The sequence below is a fragment of the Scyliorhinus torazame genome, chromosome 7, assembly GCF_047496885.1.
Source record: "Scyliorhinus torazame isolate Kashiwa2021f chromosome 7, sScyTor2.1, whole genome shotgun sequence".
NCBI lineage: Eukaryota > Metazoa > Chordata > Chondrichthyes > Carcharhiniformes > Scyliorhinidae > Scyliorhinus > Scyliorhinus torazame.
In genome coordinates, this window is record NC_092713.1 from 19,634,207 (window position 1) to 19,657,923 (window position 23,717).

Genomic DNA, 23,717 nt, shown 5'->3' on the forward strand with positions numbered 1-23,717 from the left:
AAGTGGTGAAGGGGAACAGCTAAGGTCGTCTGTCTGGTAGCGAGCGCTGACCTTGGACTTACTTGCGCTTCTTGTGTAGCTGGTGGACGGGTCTCTCCGCTGTGAGAGCCAAGTCCAAGAGAGCGATTCTCTCTTGGGGCCTTCTTCTTATACCCGGAGGGGCTTCGCGCGCTTTTGGGCGGGACTTGGACTTGGCCCCAATCAATTGGGCCGTTTCTTGATCATCCACATTGATCCTGACCAGTGACGGGGTGGGTGCCCTGATGGCTGGGCGTGTCCTAGGTGGCCGTCGGCCTGCTTTGTTTTCTGATTTCGGTTTGGGGAACTGGCGGCGCGAGGTCTGTGGTCAGATCGATTACTTAAGTATCTTCCTTTGTTTCCGGAGATGGGCCATCCACATGCTAATGGGCCTACAGTTTCAGTCTCGTCTGGGTGTTGTTTCTCCAATATGTAGACAGGCTCTGAGCCTGCTTGCTTTCTTAACATTGTCCATGTTTCCCTGCAATCTTTGCAAACGTCCATTTTGTATTCTGGAAGTGGCCATCCCAGATGGCTACACTGGCCACCTGGGTTGCGACCAGCACCGCAAGGGCAGCCTGTGCGGGACCAACAGCACCATTTATTTAGGCATCTGTAAGGAACTGGAGAAGGAGACAGACCAACAAACTGTTAGGGCTTCCACCCTGGGACCCTCAGATCCCCCAAGCCTCCCCCACCCTTACATGTCCCGCCTTCTCTCATGATGCCATCCACCGAGCCAGCTGTGCTGGAGAACCTCGCTCTGCACACTCACCCCCCGGCCACAGCAGGAGCCCCTCGACCCCCAGACCCCAGACCCCTGCTGGGAACATGAGAGAGACTGTGCTCTGGTGCTCTCCCCTGATCCACATGTTTACCCATTGGTCGCGAGGATCTCCCCAGTGCTGAAGCCCAGCTCGCAAGTGTTTGAGTGTTGGCTGCTGCCTCTATGGTGCTTCCAGAGTTCAGGCAAACGGTTCAGGCTTCAAAGTTTGATTGAAATGCGACACAATAATCATCGTCTGAGACGTGGCACCTGTACCCACGAGAATCCACTTGAGAATATTTTGTTTATTAAACGGCCAACAGTAACAAAGATTTTAAAATCAACGACATAACATTCCACACATCACACTGACCATTATACAACAAGGAAACGTCCCCGTTCCCTATTGGTACCAATACAAAGCTAGATCAGCTCATTTTCACAGAAAAACACAAACACGGGGCGTGACTCTCCGTCCCGCCAGCCCCGTTTTCCTGTGCGGCGCGCCCCCGCCGGAAGTGGGATCCTCCGTTCCCGCAGCCGGCCAGTGGGGTATCCCATTATGGCCACCCCACGCCGTCGGGAAACTCGTGGTGGGTGGCGTAAGTGTTCTGCCGGCGAAGCAGAGAGTCCCGGCGGTGGAGAATCCCGCAGACGGTATCACCCCTCGCAGATTCCTCAACAGAAATGGAGGATAAGCTGAGAAGGTGTTATCACGTCCATGTTGTAGAAATGATCTGTCCATCAATGTGTGACTTGTTCCACGTATCAGAACCATTCTCCATCCAGGAGCCGCAGCTGTGCAGGCCCCTCCCACACGGCCCAATCTCACCGGAACCAAATCCTGGCATCCACATATTCCACTGCCGCTCAAGGTGCAGTTGAACATCCGTGACCTCCAGCGTGTTTAACCCGCGGTGATGTGCCAGTTACACGCAGCACTCGCCACACCAGCAACAAAAACATCAGCAATCTGCGAAAGCATTTCTTCAACAGAGTCATCCGGTGGCTCATTTGGATCAATGTCCCACTACAGGACCCCAGCGCCTTCTTGCTTCAAACCTGATTGCCTTCAGGACTCATACATCCCCCTGAGCCGGGGTGGGGTGGCCAGAATGGGAAAGCCCATTGGCTGAATTGCCTATTTCTGTTCCTAATTCCTCTGTTCCTATGTTAACATTTCTTCCTGCTTCCAGGTAAACTAAATTTTACTTTGAAGAAAGTGTTCAAAACTATGAGCTGTCTAGACAGAGTGGATAGGAGGAACCTGTACCCATGACAGAAATGTCAAGGATCGGGGACACTGATTTAAGGTGAATGGCCAAGGAACTAAAAGCGACAAAAACTTTTTAACGCAGTGACTGGTGAGGATCTGGATTGAACAGCCCGAGACTGTGATAGAGGCAATTCCAATGATAGCTTTCAAAAGGAAATTGGATAATTACCTGATGACAAAATAATTTACATGCCTTTCAGGGTGGAGAGGGGACCAGCTGAAATAAAATATGAAAGTGGTGGGAAAATTCAGCACGGTAGCACAAGTGGCGAGCACTGTGGCTTCACAGCACCAGGGTCCCAGGTTCGATTCCCCGTTGGGTCACTGTATGTGCGGAGTCTGCATGTTCTCCCAGTGTCTGCGTGGGTTTCCTCCGGGTGCTCCGGTTTCCTCCCACAGTCCAAAGACTTGCGGGTTAAGTGGATTGGCCATGATAAATTTTCCTTAGTGACCAAAAAGGTTAGGAGGGGTTATTGGGTTACGGAGATAGGGTGGAAGTGAGGGCTTAAGTGGGTCGGTGCAGACTCGATGGGCTGAATGGCCTCCTTCTGTACTGTATGTTCTAGGTTCTATGTCTGCAGTTAGCATCTTTGGAGGGAGAAACAATGGTCAACGTTTTGAGTCCAATATGACCCTTCTTCAGAACTGGAGGGAGGGGGGAATGCTTTATCCTGTTGCTAAAAAGGGTAAGGGTTAGGAAGTACTAGCTGAGTTGCCCTTGCAGTACCCAGCAGAGATATCGTAGGCTGCGTGGTCTCCTTCTGTAACCATTCTATGATCCACATCAATGTAACTTATTGGGCGCGATTTAACCACCGCGCCACGCCCGGTGCAGATCTGGTTACCAGATGGTCGCGCGTATAACTTCTTGTTTCCTATTTGTGTTGAATGAATGAATGTATTGTTTGCGAACCAGTATTTCACCAAACCTAGAAAATACATTAATGCTTAATTTGGGCTCATAGTCTTCATAATTTTTCCATATGATCTACACAGTAATCTGTCATTGTTGGAAGGTTGCATTGTATATATTTAATTATAAATCCCTGAATGAGTCTGGCTGTCCTACAGCTATCTATAAAATCATAAAAAACATTTTGACTCTCATTATCCGCTGCAATTTGTTTCACTATTGCTCCCTTACGTCAGAGAGCCATACAGCACAGAAGCAGGCCCTTCAGCCCACCAAATCTATGCGGACCATCAAATACCAATCTTTATTATTGTCACAAGTAGGCCTACATTAACACTGCAATGAGGTTACTGTGAAAATTCCCCAGTCGCCACATTCCGGCGCCTGTTCGGATACACAGAGGGAGGATTCAGAATGTCCAATTCACCTAACAAGCCCGTCTTTCGGGACCCGAGTGCCCGGAGGAAACCCACGCAGACACGGGGAGAACGTGCAGACTCCGCACAGACAGTGACCCAAGCCGGGAATCGAACCTGGGTCCCTGGAGGTGTGACGCGACAGTGCTAACCACTGTGCTACCGTGCCACCCCAAACTATATAAATCCTAATTACCAGCGCCTGGTGCATAGCCGACTAGGCCTTGGCGATTTAAGTGCTCGTCCAGATGTGTTTCAAATGTTGCGAGAGTACCTGCCTTCACCCTCAGACAGCACGTTCCATATTTTCACCACCCTCTGGGTGAAAAATGTTTCCTCAGGTCCTTTCCAAACTATTTACCCCTCACCTTAAATCTATGCCTGTGGTCCCAGACACCTCTGCCATTGGGAAAATATCCATGCAATCTATCGTATCTATGTCTCTCATAATATTTTATACCTCTATCAGGTCCCCCCTCAGCCTACTCTGGTCCAGGAAAAACAAACCCAGCTATGAGTCTCTCCTCATAGCTGAAATTTTCCACCCCCGCCAATATCCTGGTGAACCTCCTCTGCTCCCCCGCCACGTCCTTCCGATGGTGTGGCGACCAGAACCGCACACAATATTCCATCTGAGGCCTAATCAATGTTTTATCAAGTTATACCAAGGCCGCCCTGCTCCTCTATTCCGTGCCCCGGCTAATGAAGACAAACATTTCCTACGTCTCCTTCACCACCCTATGTACCTGTCGTGCCACCTTCAGGGATCCATGAAGGGCCTCGATACTGCCGAGGGACCTACTATTCACTGAGTAAATCCTACCCTCATTAGACCTCCCAAAAAGCCTCTCACGTATCGGGATGAAATTCCTTCTGCCATTGCTCTGCCCAATTTACCGGTTGATCAATGTCAGTCTGCAGCCTAAGACTATCCTCTCACTATCTACACCACCAATTCTCATGTAATCTGCAAACTGACTAATTATTGCTTCTACATTCACATCCAAGTCATTAATCTATTGTAATATTTTCTTCAGCTACCTTTGACAGCCTCGTGTATAGATTCCAGTTCTCCTTATTAGTTGTTGCCCACTTGCTTCTCCTTTAGTGTCCTTCTAACCTCATCGCCATAGCACACTTCCAAGCAGCACATATTTCCTTTCCTCGTCTTAAAATAACCTGAAGCCAATTCAATTTTCTGTCTTGTTCTATTCTTATCTATTGTTTCCAAAAGAGTGTCCCTGAGGCTTTATTCAAGGCCCCCAAATTTCCTCCCTCGAAGTCTTGCGCTAATACGTTATTCTTCTGGCTCTTTCCTCAGTCACATCTCACTGAACGAGGCTGACTAGACTCTGAACACTCAACTTTTCTCTCACCGATTAGCTTTTGTGGCTTGCTCGCCAAATGCTGCTCAAGTTCCCACGTTCCATCTCTTGCGTGAAGAAGAAATATTTGCCCGCCTCAGCGACATGTTTCCCCCCTCCTCCCCACCCCACCCCTCTTATCACTCTGCCTCTGATGTGTTGATTCCCCACAGCTGTCACTACCTTGACGAACATTTCTCCAAAGCCTGTGGCATTTACTGATTAATATTTTGTGATATCACTATCGACGCCTCTCCGTTCCTTCAACAGCACCTCACAGATTTGTGACTTCTGCCATATGGGAGAACAAGGGCAGCGGGCATATGGGAAGACTACCAACTGCAAGTTCCTCTCTAAGTTTACACCCCATCCTGTAACGACTGAGTGATTGAAAGCTACAACTGACACGATCTAACAGCTTTTATCAGCAAGAGAATGCTTAACGTTTAAAAAGTTACAAAGCAGTTTTAGAAAACACACAGTTAGGGTGGCATGGTGGTGCAGTGGTTAGCACTGCTGCCACACGGCGCTGAGGACCCGGGTTCGATCCCGGCCCCGGATCACTGTCCATGTGGAATTTGCACATTCTCCACGTGTCCACGTGGGTCTCACCCCCACAACCCAAAGTTACATAGATACATGGATACATAGAAGATAGGAGCAGGAGGAGGCCTTTTGGCCCTTCGAGCCTGCTCCGCCATTCATCACGATCATGGTTGATCATCCAACTCAATAGCCCAATCCTGCTTTCTCCCCATAGCCTTTGATCCCATTCTCCCCAAGTGCGATATCCAGCCGCCTCTTGGATATATTCAATGTTTTAGCATCAACTACTTCCTGTGGTAATGAATTCCACAGGCTCACCGCTGTTTGGGTGAAGAAATGTCTCCTCATCTCTGTCCGAAATGGGTTACCCTGAATCCTCAGGCTGTGACCCCTGGGGCGGGATTCTCCGATATCGGCGCTATGTCCGCCGACCGGCGCCAAAAACAGCGTGAATCAGTCCGGCATTGCGCCGCCCCAAAGGTGTGGAAGTCTCCGCATCTTGAGGGGCCGAGCCCTCACCTTGAGGGGCTAGGCCCGAGCCGGACTGATTTCCGCCCCGCCAGCTGGCGTGAAAGGCCTTTGGTGCCCCTCCAGCGGGCGCAGAACTGACTTTGCCGGGCGGCGCATGCGCATTGGAGGGGGTCTCTTCCGCCTCCGCCATGGTGGAGACCATGGCAAAGGCGGAACGAAAAGAGTGCCCCCACGGCACAGACTGGCCCCGATCGCGGGCCAGGCCACAGTGGGGGCACCCCCCGGGGCCAGATTGCCCCGCACCTCCCCCAGGACCCCGGAGCCCGCCCGCACCGCCGTGCCCCGCCGTCCCAAAGGTGGTTCAATCCACGCCGGCTGGCGTGGGTTGACAGCGGCGGGACTTCGGCCCATCGCGGGCCGGAGAATCGCCGGGCGGCGCGGCGCGATTCCCGCTCCCGCCGAATATCTGGTGCCGGAGAATTCGGCAACCGGCGGGGGTGGGATTCACGCCAGCCCCCGCCGATTCTCCGACCCGGCGGGGGGTCGGAGAATCCCGCCCCTTGTTCTGAATACACCCATCAATGGTACCATCTTCCCTGCATCTACCCTGTCTAGTCATGTTAGAATTTTATAAGTCTTTGTGAGAGCCCCCCCTCATTCTTCTGAACTCCAGCGAGAAAAATCCCTACCTTGTCAATCTCTCCTCTTATGACAGTCCTGCCATCCCTGGAATCAGTCTGGTAAGCCTTTGCTGCACTCCCGCGAGAGCAAGAACATCCTTCCTCAGAGAAGGAGACCAAAACTGCACACAATACTCCAAGTGTGTCCTCACCAATTGCAATTGCAGCAACACATCCCTGCTTCTATAGTCGAAACCTCTTGCAATGAAGGCCAACATACCATTAGGCTTCTTTACCACCTGCTGCACCTACATGCTTACCTTCAGCGAATGGTGCACAAGGACACCCAGGACACTCCCCTCTCCCAATTTACAACCATTCAGGTAGCAATCTGCCTTCCTGTTTTTGCTTCCAAAATGAATAACCGCACGCTTATCCAAATTATACTGCATCTGCCATTGGTTTACCCACTCGCCCAACCTGTCCAGATCTTGCTGTAGGATTCCTGTATCCTCATCACTATTCACACTCCCACCTAATTTGGTATCATCTGCAAACTTTGAGATGTTACATTTTGTTCCCTCATCCAAATCATTAATATGTATTGTGAATAGCTGGGGTCCCAGCACCGATCCCTGTGGTAACCCATTGGTTACTGCCTGTCAATTTGAAAAGGACCCATTAATCGCTACTCTTTGTTTCCTCTCCGCCAACCTGTTTTGTGCAGGGTAGGTGGATTGGCCATGTTAAAATTGCCCCTTAATTGGAAAAATAAATAAATAAATAAAATAATAAAATAGAAAAACAGTTTCGGGCTAGGTTGTCAGTCTAGGTTGAATGCAATTGGATATAATCAGACCAGCACCAATCCCTCTTCAGTAGGCCTTCTTTACTCGATGGTCTTGCTACAATGTCATTATGGGGATAAAGATTCTTAATCTCCCTTTCATCCTTTCGCTGCATAGCAACCGTCGTCGTGTCGACCCTTCCGATTGTTTTTTCTGAATTAACTTTGGATTGGTTTTTGGGATGCATGATTCGTCTTTGATTGATCCACATCAAACTGAACTTTAGCCCAAGATATCTTGTGTGTTCTTGGAGCTGTGAGGCAGCAGTGCTAACCGCTGTGCTAACCATTCTTACGGTGATGGCACTAGGGTAGCCTGGAAGAGCCAGTTTAATCTTTAAAAGTAGCATCATGAGAGGGGGGGGGGTTAGGTGGACAGACCATGCACCCTTTGACAACCCTCACGAAGACCATGGGGTAATATTGATCGATGTCCTTGTGAAACTCATGGAGTACGGACGGGACTCATTGCCGAGCCCTTTAAATACCGTCCGAGACCTGTACTGGGTGTTGTGTGAGTTCCAGGCTGGGGTACTTGTGTTGTGAGCCACTTTACATTTGAGTTTCGAATAAATCTTCTTATACCTTCATCTTCGTGTCAGCTGGATTACCCTCCCTCCCCTTCAAGCTCCCACCTCCCCTTTTGTTGCACCTCCCCCCCCCCCCCCCCCCCCCCCCTCCCCACACTGTCCAAATTCTCAACCAATGGACTGCATTCAGTTCTGCTCTCAAAACATTGGATCGCTTCCTGAAGGCCGCAGGCCATCGAGGTTACCCTAGGGCACGGGGGGAGCTGCAATGGGGGAATCTGCTGGTCGCTATGGCAGCATGAGCGAGACGGGCCTTTTTGCGTTTTGACAATCAGGAAAAAAAAACGAAAATTTGAATTAAGAGAAGAAAGTTGTTTTCTATCTTCACTCGTTTTACTGCCCATTCGTGCCATTACATGAAGGAAATGCAACTGCTGAAGGCCCACGTGTAAATATAAAGTTAGCTGCCCCCTGTCCTATCTTAGGCCAGTCAAAGGCTTAAAACGAAAGTATTCCGCAGCGCGGTGTCTTGTCCAAATCGCGTGCACAGTGTGCCAGATTCTAGGTTATTGCAATTTGGGTGTTACTTACCAAAAACAATCGAAATCCTTCTGGTAAAATACTGATTACAAATCGTGGAGGAAATGCAGTATGATTTGTGGCACGTTTTCTCAACATTTAATTCCAGCAGAAGCTAAAAATATCCTGGTCACTTCTTTTGCTGCTTTGCAAAAAGAAATCAAATGAAACTAAATCAAAGATTCATTGAATGTTCAATGTTGAGCTGAAATGTGTAACAAGAGCTTTGGGGGCCTTTCTTTATGGGGGTGTGTGTCTCTCGTTGTGGGGCATCTCTCTCTTTGTGGGTGTGTGTCTCTCTTTGTGGGTGTACGTCGGCAGCTGAATCTCCATGTCGGATTCGGACTGCTCCGCATCCGCCATCTTGGCGTCCAGGGGTTCGGCACCGATGGGGCTGGGGGAGGGGGCGACAGCGGAACAGCGGAGTGCGGGGAGCGTGGACCTCCAGGCATAGGACTGGTAGATCAGGGACCCGACTGCGGAGGTGGTCTACATGTCTGTTCGATTCACGGCCTTGTGCCTGCCCTTTGTACGAGACCGTCCCGGTCTGTGACAGCCCCAAGCCCCGGATCCACATGGCGCCATCGGCAAAGTTCCAGACATGTACTGAGTCGTCCCATGCGATGCTGCGCAGAGGCGTCCTCGTGGCCGTGTCGTTCGGGCCTTCCCCGGTGGGGTGTCACTGGTGGCAAGTTTTGGTGCTCTGTCACTGCACAGATCGCTGAGCCAACATCTCCCAGGTGTCCCTTGTGGAGGCCCGGGAGGGGGCGCACTCACATCCGGAACCATGGCTCATGTCCCCTGGAGGATGATGCCATCCTTGATGCTCAGTCCCGGGACTTTGGATGTAAAGGCCTTTAGATCATCCGGCAAAGCCTGGTGTTGGGTCCCACAGTGGATGATGTGCTTGACCCTGGATAGTTGTGGGTCCGCCTGGGTCTAAGCCCGAAGGCGAGACACCATCACAGGCAAAGAGTCCATAAAGTCTAAGGTGGCTACGACTTCACCGGTAGATGCAGGCATTGGCGGCCTGGTGGGTACTGGGGAGGCGGCTCAAACCATGTGCGTGGGGAATTTGCGCCCACGGAGCGGTGCTCCAGTACATATTCGGATGTGGCCAGTGCAGCCAGCACTGGATCCTTGCGGAAGCAATATGGGGAATCACTCTGTCCTCTGTAAAGAGCCCGAACAAAGGCTTGTGGCCTGTGAAAACTGTGACTGCGTGTCCATACACATACTGGTGAAACCTCTTCATCCCCAATACGACGGTCAGACCTTCCTTCTCGATCTGCGCACAATTTCCTTATGCATCAGCGAGCGTCCTGGAGACGAAACCACAGGACGCTCCAACCCATCATCCATCGGTGGGCCATGATGGCCCCAACACGATAAGGGGTGACATGTCAGTAGGAGTGTCTTCACTGGGTTGAAGTGCGTTAAGAGCCACGACGATGAGAGTTGGCTCTTGACCTCGGCGAAAGCCGTACACTGCGGCTGGGCCCACTCCCTCAGCTGGCCCTTCTTTAACAATCAATGGAGGGGGCTAACAGGGTCTCCAGGTTAGAGATGAATTTCCCACAGTAATGTATCAGCCCCAGGAAGGAACAAAGCTCCGTCAGTCTCTTTGGGATGGGGGCCTGCCTGATCCTCACCGGGTCTTCGGCTGGGTGCAGGCTGTGGCGGTCCACGCGGTGTCCGAAATAGGTTACTCCGCAAGGTGTAAAACACATTTCCCCTGGTGTAGCCGAACTTCGGCTGATTTGAAATGGCAGAGACCCTCGGTCAGGTGCTGCAAGTGCTCCTGGTCCGAGGACCCCATGCTCAATACATCGTCCAGGTAAACTGCTACGTGTAGCAAACCCCGTAGGATATTGTCCATTACCCGTTGGAAAACCGCACAAGCAGGGTGTATTCGTACAGTCCCCTGTGCGTATTCACCCTCACAAAACTTCGAAACCCGAGGCCCAGAACCAGCTAGAGATATGCTTGGTTCATGTCAATGAGCTTCACGTACAAGTCCTCTGTGCGGGGAACAGGGGAACGATCCAACCGAGATTAACGGTTTGCCGTCACCTCATAATCGCTGCATAGGCACATGGAGCCATCAGGTTTCATCACGGGCACAATAGGTGTTGCCCAGTCAGAGAAGTGTACGGGGCGAATTATGCCCAAGCGTTTCAAGCGATCCAGTTCTAAAGCTACTTTTGGCTGTGAGGCCAAAAGGGACAGGGCAGGCCCGAAAGTAGTGTGGCGATGGGTTGACCCTGATCTTGGTCGCTGCCCCTTCGATGGTGCACATACCTTCGTTGAATACATGGAGGAATTTTGCCAGGACCCCCTCTGGTCTGTGCAGGTACATGCGGCAGATTCGTTGGCCGTGCAGGCGGAGGTGCTGCAGCCAATCGCGGCCCAACAAGCTTGGTCTGCCCCCGTGTACCACTACCAATGGTAGATTTGCTGACGGCTGCTCGTAGGTGACCAGGGCCTCCGAGGTACTGCCGATTGGCTCCCTGGTGTACATCGCCAGCCAGGCGTCTGTGTCCCGCAGAACCAAAGCCCGGATCCCCGACCCAATTTTGTTGCACGTTCGCCGGCTGACCACGAAGACTGTCGCCCCACGATCCAACTCCTTTTGTATGGGGTGCTCGTTTACCTGCAAGGATTGGCACCACACGTGGTGCTACCATGCAATGTAGCTTTTGGTACTGGTCGTCTTCCTCCTCCAAGTAGCATGCCGGGTCACGGGGAGGGTGGTCGTCTCTGGCGGGATAGTGGGGGGATAGGCCCTCAAGTGGCCGTCTGTTGCCCTGGTCTCAATGGCCTGCTGTGGGCCCTTGACCACGGTCTGGGTCTTCCCGGTTCGAAGACACTGCGCCCCAGTTTTCTGGGACTCTTAAAGACCAAAACTGGGGAGTCATTCTCCGACCCCCCGCCGGGTCGGAGAATCGCCGGGGGCTGCCGTGAATACCGCCCCCGCCGGTTGCCGAAGTTTCCGGCACCGGAGATTCGGCGGGGGCGGGAATCGCGCAGCGCCGGTTGGCGGACCCCCCCCCCCGCTCGATTCTCCGGCCCAAATGGGCCGAAGTCCCGCCGATAAATTGCCTGTCCTGCCGGCGTAAATTAAAGCACCTATTTACCGGCGAGACAAGGCGGCGTGGGCGGGCTCCGGGGTCCTGGGGGGGGGGGGGGCGGGGCGATCTGAACCCGGGGGGGTGCCCCCACGGTGGCCTGGCCCACCGATCCGTGGGCGGGCCTGTACCGTGGGGGCACTCTTTCCCTTCCGCCTCCGCCACGGTCTCCACCATGGCGGAGGCGGAAGAGACTCCCTGCACTGCGCATGCGCGGGAAACTTTCAGCGGCCGCTGACGCTCCCGCACATGCGCCGCCCCGACATGTCATTTCCGCGCCAGCTGGCGGGGCAACAAAGGCCGTTTCCGCCAGCTGGTGGGGCGGAAATTCCTCCGGCGTCAGCCTAGCCGCTCAATGTTGGGGCTCGGCCCCCAAAGATGCTGAGCATTCCGCACCTTTGGGGTGGCGCGATGCCCGTCTGATTGGCGCCGTTTTGGGGGCCAGTCGGCGGACATCGCGCCGTTTCAGGAGAATTTCGCCCCTGGTCTTTAACTTTGGTCTGCTGAATAGCGGCCATTGAAAACAGGAGCAGGAGAATGTTTGGCTGATTGAGACTGCTCCACCATTCAGTGTGATCACGGCTGATTCTCAATCTCAGCGCCCTACTCTCTCTCTATACCCCTTGACCCCTTTAGCATCTGGAATTCGGCTCACTTTTTTTTGAAACATTTCAGTGACTTGGCCTCCATAGCCAGGTACAGAATTCCATAGGTTCACCACCCCCCGGCTGAGGAAACTTTCTTCATCTCAATCCTAAATTACCTGCCCCCTATGCTGAGACTGTGACCCCTTGGGCTGGATTCTCCAACCCCCCTCCGCCGGGTCGGAGAATCGCCGGGGGCTGGCGTGAATCCTGCCCCCGCCGGTTGCCGAATTCTCCGGCACCGGAGATTCGGCGGGGGCGGGAATCGCGCCGTGCCGGTTGGTGGGCCCCCCCTGGCGATTCTCCGGCTGGGATGGGCCGAAGTCCCGCTGCTGGAATGCCTGTCCCGCCGGCGTGGATTAAACCACCTCTCGTACCGACAGGACTAGGCGGGCTCCGGAGTCCTGGGGGGGGCGCGTGGCGATCTGGCCCCGGGGGGTGCCCCCACGGTGGCCTGGCCTGCGATCGGGGCCCACTGATCGGCGGGCGGGCCTGTGCCGTGGGGGCACTCTTTTCCTTCCACCATCGCCATGGTCTCCACCATGGCGGAGGCGGAAGAGACCCCCTCCACTGCGCATGCGCGGGGATGCCGTGAGCGGCCGCTGACGCTCCCGCGCATGCGCCGCCCGGCAATGTCATTTCCGCGCCAGCTGGCGGGGCACCGAAGGCCTTTCCCGCCAGCTGGCGGGGCGGAAATCAGTCCGGCGCAGGCCTGGCCCTCAAGGTTGGGGCTCGGCCGCTCAAGATGCGGAGACGATTACGGAGAATTTTGCCCTTGGTTCTAGACTCGCCAGCCAGAGAAACAAGGGGCGGGATTCTCCGAGACCACACCAGGTCGGAGAATAGTCGGGGGGGGGGGGGCGGCACGGATCACACGACGCCGCTCCAACGCCAGTCCGGCCATTCTCGGCGACTGGAGAATTGGCGCAAATGGCGCCGCGCGATTGGTTCAGTGCCAGTAGTGGGCCGCTCAACATGGCCCTCCCGGCGATTCTCCACGCTCGACGGGCCGAACGCCCGCCAAGTTCCGCCGAGTCCTGCGGCACCGTTCGCTGTGGTCCTACCCACCGGGACCTTGCCGTTCATGCTGGAGGGGCCGTCCTGGCGGGGCGGCGGGGGGGGGAATCCGACTCCGGTGGGGGCCTCCACGGTGGACAGGCCCGCGATCGGGGCCTACCGATCGATGGACAGGCTTATCCTAGGGGATCCTATGTTCCTCCACGCCGGGCGCCTATAGGGCTCTGCCATGTTGCCTGGGGGCCAGCGCGGAGAAGGAAACCCCCGCGCATGCGCAAACACGTGCTGGCCATGGAGTGCATGCGCGAACTCGCGCCGCTTGTGGCGCACATGCGCGAATTCGCGCCGGCCATGCTGGCGCGGGTACAGCAGCTCGAGGTGCGTGAGGCGCTCCAGTGCCGTGCTAGCCCCCTGTGCGGTGCAGGATCGCTGCTGCTAGGGGCCTGCTGACACCATCGTAAAACGCTCGGCATCATCGCAGAATCCTGCCCATGATACCAGACCTGTCGAAAATTTACAAGTCTGTGTGGTTTGGAAGGGAACTTGCGACACGATTCCGAGCCTCTGAAAAGCTCTTGGAGCCACAATATTTATGTGGCTAGTCCAGTTTAGTTTCTAGTCAATGGTTATCCCCAGCTTGCAGATACTGGGAGATTTAGCGACGTTAATGCCATTGAATGTCAAGGAAGATGGCTTGATTCTCTGTTCTTGTTGGCACTTGTACAGTGCGAATGTAACTTGCCTCTTGTCAGCTCAAGCCTGGATATTGTCCAGGTCTTGCTACAATTGGACATGGGTTACTTCAGTATCTGAGGAGTCACGAATACGATTGAACATTGTGCAATCAACAGCCAACATGCCCATTTCTGATCTTATGATGGAAACGAGGTCATTGAAAGAGCAGATGAAGATGGTTGTGCCTCGGACACTACTGAAGGAAACCTGCTATTTCTGATTGGTAAAAGGATCATTAATTAGCCATTTTATCATAAATATAAAAGCTTAGTTCAAAATTCATTTTAAAATGGATTCCATCATGACACTGCAAAAATGAACAAACATAACATCAGTTTGCAAAAGCACATCATTTGCAAATATAAAGCAAAGCATTTGAAACATTTTGCAGTTGAGGTAGAAGCAAATACAACAGGGGGAATTCTCCCCCCCCCCCCCCCCCCCCCCCCCCCCCCCCCGGGGCCGGGTCGGAGAATTGCCGGGGGCTGGCGTGAATCCCGCCCCCGCCAGTTGCCGAATTCTCCGGCACCGGATATTCGGCGGGGGCGGGAATCGTGCCGCGCCGGTTGGCGGGCCCCCCCCCCGGCGATTCTTCGGCCCATGATGGGCCGAAGACCCGCTGCTGGAATGCCTGTCCCGCCGGCGAGAATCAAAGCACCTCTCTTACCAGCGGGACAAGGCGGCGCGGGCGGGCTCTGGGGTCCTGGGGGTGGCGCGGGGCGATCTGGCCCCAGGGGGTGCTCCCAGAGTGGCCTGGCCCGCGATCAGGGCCCACCGATCCGCGGGCGGGCCTGTGCCGTGGGGGCACTCCTTTCCTTCTGCCTTCGCATTGGTCTCCACTATGGCGGAGGCGGACGAGACCCCCTCCACTTCGCATGCGCATGCCGTGAGCGGCCGCTGATGCTCCCACGCATGTGCCGCACGGCAAAGTCATTTTGCGCCAGCTGGCGGGGCACCAAAGGCCTTTCCCACCAGCTGGCGGGGCGGAAATCAGTCCGACGCGGGCCTAGCCCCTCAAGGTGAGGGCTCGGCCCCTCAAGATGCGGAGGATTCCGCACCTTTGGGGCGGCGTGATGCCAGACTGATTCGTGCCGTTTTTGGCGCCGGTCGGCGGAGATCACGCCGATTGCGGAGAATCCCGCCCCTGATTCTCCTACCCCCCCAAACCGGCACGGCGAGAATCATGGCTGGCCGCTGGGAGAATCGGCGCGTTTGTAACGGGCGAGCGGCGATTCTCCGGCCCGGATGGGCCCAGCGGCCTGCCCAACACGGCGCATTCCCGCTGGCGCCGTCCACACCTGGTCGCTGCCGGCGGCAACAGCGCGGGAACGCTGGGGGGGTGGCCTGTGGGTGGGGAGGGGGATTCCTGCACCAGGGGCGGCCTCAAAAGTTGTCTGGCCCACGTTCGGTGCCCACCAATCGGCGGGCCGACCTCTCTGAAGGAGGGCCTCCTTTCCTCCGCCGCCCCGCGGGGCGGCCTCGCGGAGGACGGCAACCGCGCATGCGCGGGTTAGCGCCGGCCAACCCGCACATGCGTGGTTGATGTCATTTACGCGGCGCCGGCCGCGTCATTTACGCGGTGCCGCTTTTACGCGGCGCCAAGGCCCGGCGTGCATAAATGATGCGACGCTGCTACTAGCCCCCCGGGGGCGGGAGAATAGGGGGCTGGGAGCGGCCTCTGACGCCGGAGGGAAACACTCCGGTTTTCACGCCAGCGTCGGGACTTAGTCTCCCGATGGGAGAATTGCGCCCAACATATTACTGAGGGCCAAATCGACATTATAATTCATATGAGCTCTCCATTGTTCAAAAGAAAGGAATTGCAGATTTCAGCACATACGAGACCAATGATAAGAGCAGAGTTTGCATTCCAACACACATTTAAGAATTCCACATGCAACATTTATATTAACTTTAAAGTTCAACGAGATAATGTTGCACATTGAAGACTGACAACCCAATCATCGAATCAAATGTATTGAAAACTCACCCAAACCAATCAGCATGGTACAGGGGTAGGAATAGATTGGCTTAGGTTGATAACAAATTCCTTAAAAATAGTAGTTCAGGCGACCATTTTCTATTCGAGAATCGCTCTATACTATTTGCCTAGCTGTCTACTATCTTTGTTTCATATTTCTAACTCCTAATCTGCGCAGCTGTTTGCTTTGAGCAAAGAAACCGTTACTGCTGTTACATTTTGAGTTCAACTCGTTTGAAAGCTACTAAGTTTAATTATCTCTGAAAAGTCTTCTGCTGGCAGGGGCTTTCTTGAGAACATTTGATTTGTAACCACAAGAAGATTTCAAACTATCAATTATAATCAATAGACATTCAATAAAGATTTCATTTCACACCCGAGACGTGTAGTGCAAATTTCTGCTTAGTTAAGTGTGTATACGAGACTACACTTAACCACGGGTAGATTTCAACAATTACCCTGTGGAACTCCTGCAGTGATGTCCTGGAACTGAGATGATTGACCTCCAACCACCACAACCATCTTCCTTTGTGCCAGGTATGACTCCACCCAGCGGAGAGTTTTCCCCTGGATTCCCGTTGACTCCAGTTGCTCCTTGATGCCATACTCAGTCAAATATGACATTGATATCAAAGGCAATCACTCTCACCTCACCTCTTAAGATAAGTTTTTTTGCATGCTTGAAGCAACACTGTAATGAGGTCAAGAGCTGAGTGACCCTGGTGGAACCCAAACTGAGCGCGAGTGCGCAGGTTATTGCTGAGTAAATGCCGCTTGGTAGCTCTGTTGATGACTCCTTCCATCATTTTACTGATGATGTGGAGATGCCGGCGTTGGACTGGGGTGAGCACAGTACGAAGTCTTACTGATGATCAAGAGTAGACTGATAGCGCGGTAATTGGCTGGGTTGGATTTGTCCTGCAGTTTGTGTACAGGACACGCCTGGGCAATTTTCCACATTGACAGGTAGATGCGAGTGTTGTAGTTGTCCTGGAACAGCTTGGCTAGGAGAGCGGACAGCACCGGAACACAAGACTTCTGGGGCTGGTTTAGCACAGTGGGCTAAACAGCTGGCTTGTAATGCAGAACAAGGCCAGCAGAGCAGGTTCAATTCCAGGTACCGGCCTCCCCGAACAGGCGCCGGAATGTGGCGACTAGGGGCTTTCCACAGTAACTTCATTGAAGCCTACTTGTGACAATAAGCGATTATTCTTATTATTGTTCAGTACTATTGCCAGGATATTGTCGGGGCCCATAGTCTTTGCAGTATCCAGTGCCTTCAGCTATTTCTTGACTTCACATGGAGTCAATCGAATTGGCCGAAGACTATTTTGTTGCTGGGGACCTTCAGAGGAGGTCGAGATGGATTATCCACTCAGCACTTCTGGCTGAAAATGGTTACAAATGCTTGAGCCTTGTCAGTTGTGCTGAGGTGTTGGACCCCCATTCCCCCCCCCCCCATGCCTTCATGAAGATGGACCTTCCACCATTCACAGTCTGGGTTGGTGGGTGTTCGGAGGTGCGGGTGGTGAAGTTGAGCATGGGCAGTCAGGTCAGGAGCTGCATAGTCTGGTTGGGAGGGTGGGTACGTGGGTTTTGGTGGGGAGAATATCCCCATTGCGGAGGTTCTGGGTCAGGACACGGGGAGTCGATTTGGGAGTGGTAAGTCGGATTGGGGGCTGGGGCAGCTGGATCGGAGAAGGGTGTGGGGTATTTAGGACGTGGGGAGGAGTCAGGTTGGAGGATAGGTCGTCAAGTTGTAGGTGTAGGCAGATCAGGGCACAGTTGGGTTGCGGGGCAGTTGAGTCTGTGTGTGGAGGGGGAGGTAGCCATGTTGGAGGGTAGGCTGTTCAGCTGGGATATGCGCTTGGGGGTGTGGAGGTACGTGAGTGGTTGATGGGTTCCACTATCAATCACTGACGTACGCGGTAAATTAAACAGTGCGGCGACACTGGGGTAAGTATCGAGGCAAGTGTTGCACATTTAACACAAATCCCCGACCCTGAGCTCAGTGTTGGAGACATCCTCGCCGTGCCCTTGCAACATAAATGAGTCAAACAGAAGATTATATTTTCTGGGCAATCACAATGCATCTCAGGAATTCCGATGGGTCCTAAAGCACAACAGCACCAATTTCTCAACAGTCACCAATGTTGGCATCAGATGACCTGGCCCAATGTTCCCAGGTGTCCCGAGATTTGTACTTACATGTATAAGGGAAACCAGGAGTGTGTCAATATTTCCAGGAGGCCCCATGGATGTATTAGGATTTACAAGGGTTCCCCCAAGACGTTTCAATATTTTCAGGTGATCCCCAGAATTATGAGGCTATTTAATTGTAGACCCCAGGAGCATTGAAGTGTTTACAGGAAGTTCCTCAGAGTATGTCAACACTTATAATAAACCGGGACATAAATCTCAGCTGAGGTGTATGACGGCTCAAAGCACAGAGATCAATTTGCAGCCATTGAGATGTTTTGTCATTGATAGTGTTTTCCCGCCCTTATCACTTCTGAATGCTATTTTCATTTCTTTTCAATGCTATTTGCTCATTTTATTTTGCCCTGCGAAGAGTGGGGGCGGGGATGGAAGGTACTTTTGTCCATCCTGGTTGCCGGGGAGTGCGGAATCTGGGCAGGATGTGATGATCTCAGCTCCTCAGGTCAGGAACAGGAAAAGAGTTTGTCGGGGAATTTGCTGCCTGAGAGTGAGGGAGCTTTGCCTGAACACCCCAGCGTAGATCGGCGAGCAGGCTGAAGACCTCAGGCCCCATGAAATTCATTTTCCTATGTGGTAAGTGGGCAAAGTTTCTTTACCAAAGGGTTCTGGCAACTATCTCTAATGTGCATTGTTGTTTTTAGGCTAGCAAAAATTGAGGAAAGGTAAACGTAAGAGGAGACATCTTTATTTAGCGCGCATCTCATGCTAAATAAATGTTAAAGACATGTATGTATTTTGAACGCTCCACCTTTGGCAGGAGTGCTTTTAATTCCCCCAGCCTCAAAATTCATAGAGGTTCATGGAATCCCGACAATGCAGAGGAAGGCCATTCAATGTCTGCACTGACCCTCCGACGTCGCACCCTATCCCGGTAAGCCCACCTCGCCTCTTGGAAACACCAAGGGGCAATTTGAGCGTGGCCAATCCACCGTCCCTGCACGTGTTTGGACAGTGGGAGGAAACCCCCGCAGACAGGGGGAGAAGGTGCAAAACCCCACACAGTCACCCAAGGTCGGAATCGAACCCGGGGCTCTGGCACTGTGAGACTGCAGTGCCAACCACTGTGCCACCGTAGGAATTCCATCCCAAATTATCTCCACCTCTCACTCAACCTCTTTGTTCTCCTTTAAGACATTTCTTAAAATTCACCTCTTTGACCGCGTTTTGGGTCACCTGTTCTGATATCTCCTGAAGTCAGATTTTGCTAAAAGCTTGTGAACCACCGCCGTCAAATGTGCTATTCAAACACACATAGATGTGTTTTCCGTCGCTGGTGTTTCTGAAAACTTTGCCGCAGTTTCATTGAGTGCTAGGTGCCTGCCATTGCTCTGCGGCTAACTGGTGGAAAATGTCACTGGAACTGTCTGAAGGGCAGAAATTTATTGTCGCAGCGGATTTCGCTGTGAGTTTGATCTGCCAGTAAATGGCAAGCCGCAATGTGAAGCTCATATAATATTCCACTGATGTATAAAACTGGAAGGCAAGCACGCAGACAAAAGACATTTGCTCGCCGCTAAGTGTTTGTGAGCATTGTAAACAGTGGGAGGACTTTCTAAATTTACTGTTGTAAATTGCTGGGATTGTTCTCTTTAGAGAACAGGGGGTTAGAGGTAGATTTGATAGCGGTTTAAAAGATTTAAAATGATGAGGAGTTTTGATGAAGTAAATTAAGAGAATTTCTTTCCACTGGCAGGCATGCTGGTAAACCAGAGAACTTAGATTTAAGGCAATTGGCAAAGAACAGTAAGGGGCATGCGGACAATTGTTACGATCAGAATGCATAGCCTAAAAAGGCAGTGGCAGCAGATTTAATAGTAACTTCCAAAATGGAAGTGTATAATTGAAAAAAGGAGAGACACGAACAGGAGTGCGAACATTGGTTGGCTCTTTCAAAGGGCCACAGCAAGCACAATGGCCGATTGGACCTCTCCCATGCCGTATGATTGGACCATTCTCGATAAGGTCATGAAGCACAATTCTGGAAGCTTGGTTTTACTGTTTTGCTGGAAAACAGAATTGCAGGAAATCCTCCCGTCATGTTTACAATACCAGCAGCACAGAGTGATTAAAGAAAACCTCCCCCCTTCCCCTTCTGAGTCCCGCTTCCACGACAAGCACAGAATCACAGGATCACACAGTGCAGAAGAGGCCCTTCGGCCCACCGAGTCTGCACCGACACGTGAAAAAACAGCTGGCCTGCCGACCTAATCCCATTTACCAGAGCCTGGCCTTGAATCAGTGCTCATCCAGGTACTTTTTGAAGGATGTGAGACAACCCGCCTCTACCACCCTCCCAGGCAGCGCATTCCAGACGGTCACCACCTTCTGCGTAAAAAGGGTTTTCCTCGCATCTATGAACCTCCTGCCCCTCACCTTAAATCTATGCCCCTGGTTATTAATCCCTCCATCACGGGGAAAAAAAATTCCTCTCTACTCTATCGATGCCCCTCATAATTTTATACATCTCAATCATGTTTCCCCCCCCACCCCTCCCCAGTCACCTCTGCTCCAACAAAAACAAGCCAAGTCTATCCAATCACACTTCACAACTAAAACTCCCTATTCAAAGGCAACCATAGAATCTCTGCAGTGCAGAAGGAGGCCATTCAGCCCATCGAGTTTGCACCTCAGAAAGAGGACCCTACCCAGACTCACTCTCCACCCTATCCCCATGTGGTAGTATGCATTAGGGGTCATGTGGGACTGTGAAGCCATGATGTCATTGGCTGACAGATCCCGGGTCCTGGTTGGACGTTGACCTCTAGCTCCGCCCTGAAGGCGGAGTATAAGTACCTGGAGTCCTCCCCCGCAGGCAGTCTACTACCGAACTGTGGGGGACACAGTCACGCTTAATATAGCCTCATCGACTTCAGTCTATTCGTCTCTCAGAGTCTTTGTGCGCTTCAATTTATTAAACGTGACTAAAAAGGACTATGGAGCTCAGGATCATCCCGGAATGCCTGAGGATCAGCCCCCACGCAGTGAACACGGCAGCAGCTTTCAAGCACTGGCAGACTTGTTTTGAGGCCTACCTCAGAACGGCCACCGGCCGGGTCACAGAAGACCAAAAACTACAGGTCCTGCACTCGAGGTTAAGCACGGAGATTTTCTCTTTCATCGAAGACGCAGAGGATTTCCAGACGGCGTTCGCAGCACTAAAAAGTCTCTATGTCCGCCCAGTAAACCAGATCTACGCTCGCTATCAACTCGCAACGAGACGGCAAAGTCCCGGAGAATCGATAGATGAATTTTACGCCGCGCTACTAATTTTGGGACGAGCCTGCAGCTGCCCGTCGGTGAACGCAAATGAACACACGGACATGTTAATGCGCGATGCTTTTGTACCAGGTATGAACGCCTCCCAAATCCGCCAAAGACTTCTAGAAAAAGAGTCGCTAGGACTCTCAGAGGCACGGGCCCTAGCAGCCTCCCTAGACGTGGCCGCGCGAAATACCCGCGCCTCCGGCCCCGACCGCGCGGCAGCCCATTGGGCTCCGTACGTACCCGTCGCGACAAACCCACCCCCCCGGACACCCCACACGCTTGCGCGGTCCAAACACCAAGTCGCACCGGGGGCGCCCGCTGCTATTTCTGCGGCCAGGCGAAACACCCCCGGCAGCGCTGCCCGGCCCGTGCAGCGATCTGCAAGAGCTGCGGAAAAAAGGGCCATTTCGCGGTTGTGTGCCGGTCCCGCGAGGTCGCCGCTGTCCCGGGAGAACAGGGAGCCCTGCACGCCGCTTACGCTCCCCAACCCCCCCCAGCGCCCCATGTGCGACCCGCAGGCACAGCCATTTTGGGTCCCGGCCACCACGAGGGGAGGAAGGGCGCCGCCATCTTGGACCACCCCAGACCTGTACGACGCATGGGGGTGGCCATTTTGTCCACCCCCTCCGCCATCTTGTGACCCCCCAGCCATGTGCGATGCATGGGGGCAGCCATTTTGTTCACCCCCGACGCCATCTTGGACGGCAACAACGGACCCCACTGTCGACGGCTCCACGGGGTTCGAAGAAGACGCTCAACTGCTACAACCATGTCTCGCTTCAATAACGCTGGACCAAGCTCGGCCCCGGACACTCCAGACAACGACGACAACGGTGCTGATAAACGGGCACGAGACACCATGCCTAGTCGACTCCGGGAGCACGGAGAGCTTTATCCACCCCGACACGGTAAGACGCTGTTCTTTGACCACCCATCCCAGCGCACAAAAGATTTCCCTAGCTGCAGGATCCCACTCCGTACAGATCAAAGGCTTCTGCATAGTTACCCTAACGGTGCAGGGGAGGGAGTTCAAAAACTACAGGCTCTATGTCCTTCCCCAACTCTGCGCCCCCACATTACTGGGATTAGACTTCCAGTGCAATCTACAGAGCCTTACCTTCAAATTCGGCGGCCCAATACCCCCACTCACTATCTGCGGCCTCGCAACCCTCAAGGTGCAACCCCCGTCCTTGTTTGCAAACTTCACCCCGGATTGCAAACCCGTCGCCACTAGGAGCAGACGGTACAGCGCCCAGGACCGGACCTTCATTCGGTCCGAAGTCCAGCGGCTACTAAAGGAAGGCACAATCCAGGCCAGCAATAGTCCCTGGAGAGCACAGGTGGTAGTAGTAAAGACAGGGGAGAAGCAAAGGATGGTCATAGACTATAGCCAGACCATCAACAGGTACACACAACTAGACGCTTACCCTCTCCCCCGCATATCCGACATGGTCAATCGGATTGCCCAATATAAAGTCTTCTCCACCGTGGACCTCAAGTTCGCCTACCATCAGCTCCCCATCCGCCCAAGTGACCGCAAGTACACAGCCTTCAAGGCAGACGGGCGATTATACCATTGCCTAAGGGTCCCATTTGGCGTCACAAACGGGGTCTCGGTCTTCCAACGAGAGATGGACCGAATGGTTGATCAACACGGGTTGCGGGCCACGTTCCCGTATCTCGACAATGTAACCATCTGCGGCCACGATCAGCAGGACCACGACGCCAACCTCCAAAAATTCCTCCAGACCGCTAAAGCCTTGAACCTCACGTACAACGAGGACAAGTGCGTTTTTAGCACCAACCGGCTAGCCATCCTGGGCTACGTAGTGCGCAATGGGATAATAGGCCCCGACCCCGAACGTATGCGCGCCCTCATGGAATTTCCCCTCCCGCACTGCTCAAAAGCCCTGAAACGCTGCCTGGGGTTTTTTTCATACTACGCCCAGTGGGTCCCCCAGTACGCAGACAAGGCCCGCCCCCTAATACAGACCACGACCTTCCCTCTGTCGACAGAGGCTTGCCAGGCCTTCAGCCGCATCAAAGCGGATATCGCAAAGGCCACGATGCGCGCCATCGACGAGTCCAACTTCCAGGTCGAGAGCGACGCCGCCGACGTAGCTCTAGCAGCCACCCTTAACCAAGCGGGCAGACCCGTGGCCTTTTTCTCCCGAACCCTCCACGCTTCAGAAATCCGCCACTCCTCAGTGGAAAAGGAAGCCCAAGCCATAGTGGAAGCTGTGCGACATTGGAGGCATTACCTGGCCGGCAGGAGATTCACTCTCCTCACGGACCAACGGTCGGTAGCCTTCATGTTCGATAATGCACAGCGGGGCAAAATCAAAAACGACAAGATCTTAAGGTGGAGGATCGAGCTCTCCA

General features: G+C 53.4%; 1 protein-coding gene across 1 annotated transcript in view; it reads left to right on the forward strand.

The window, feature by feature from the left end:
• The first annotated feature begins 18,546 nt into the window (after window positions 1–18,546).
• The window catches only part of adgrl4 (adhesion G protein-coupled receptor L4), a 168,190-nt gene continuing 163,019 nt past the window's right edge, over window positions 18,547–23,717 (forward strand). The window contains exon 1 of the mRNA XM_072510372.1: window positions 18,547–18,644. Coding sequence (XP_072366473.1) covers window positions 18,623–18,644 — 22 coding nt within the window. The 5' untranslated portion in view covers window positions 18,547–18,622. The remainder of the gene's footprint in view (window positions 18,645–23,717) is intronic.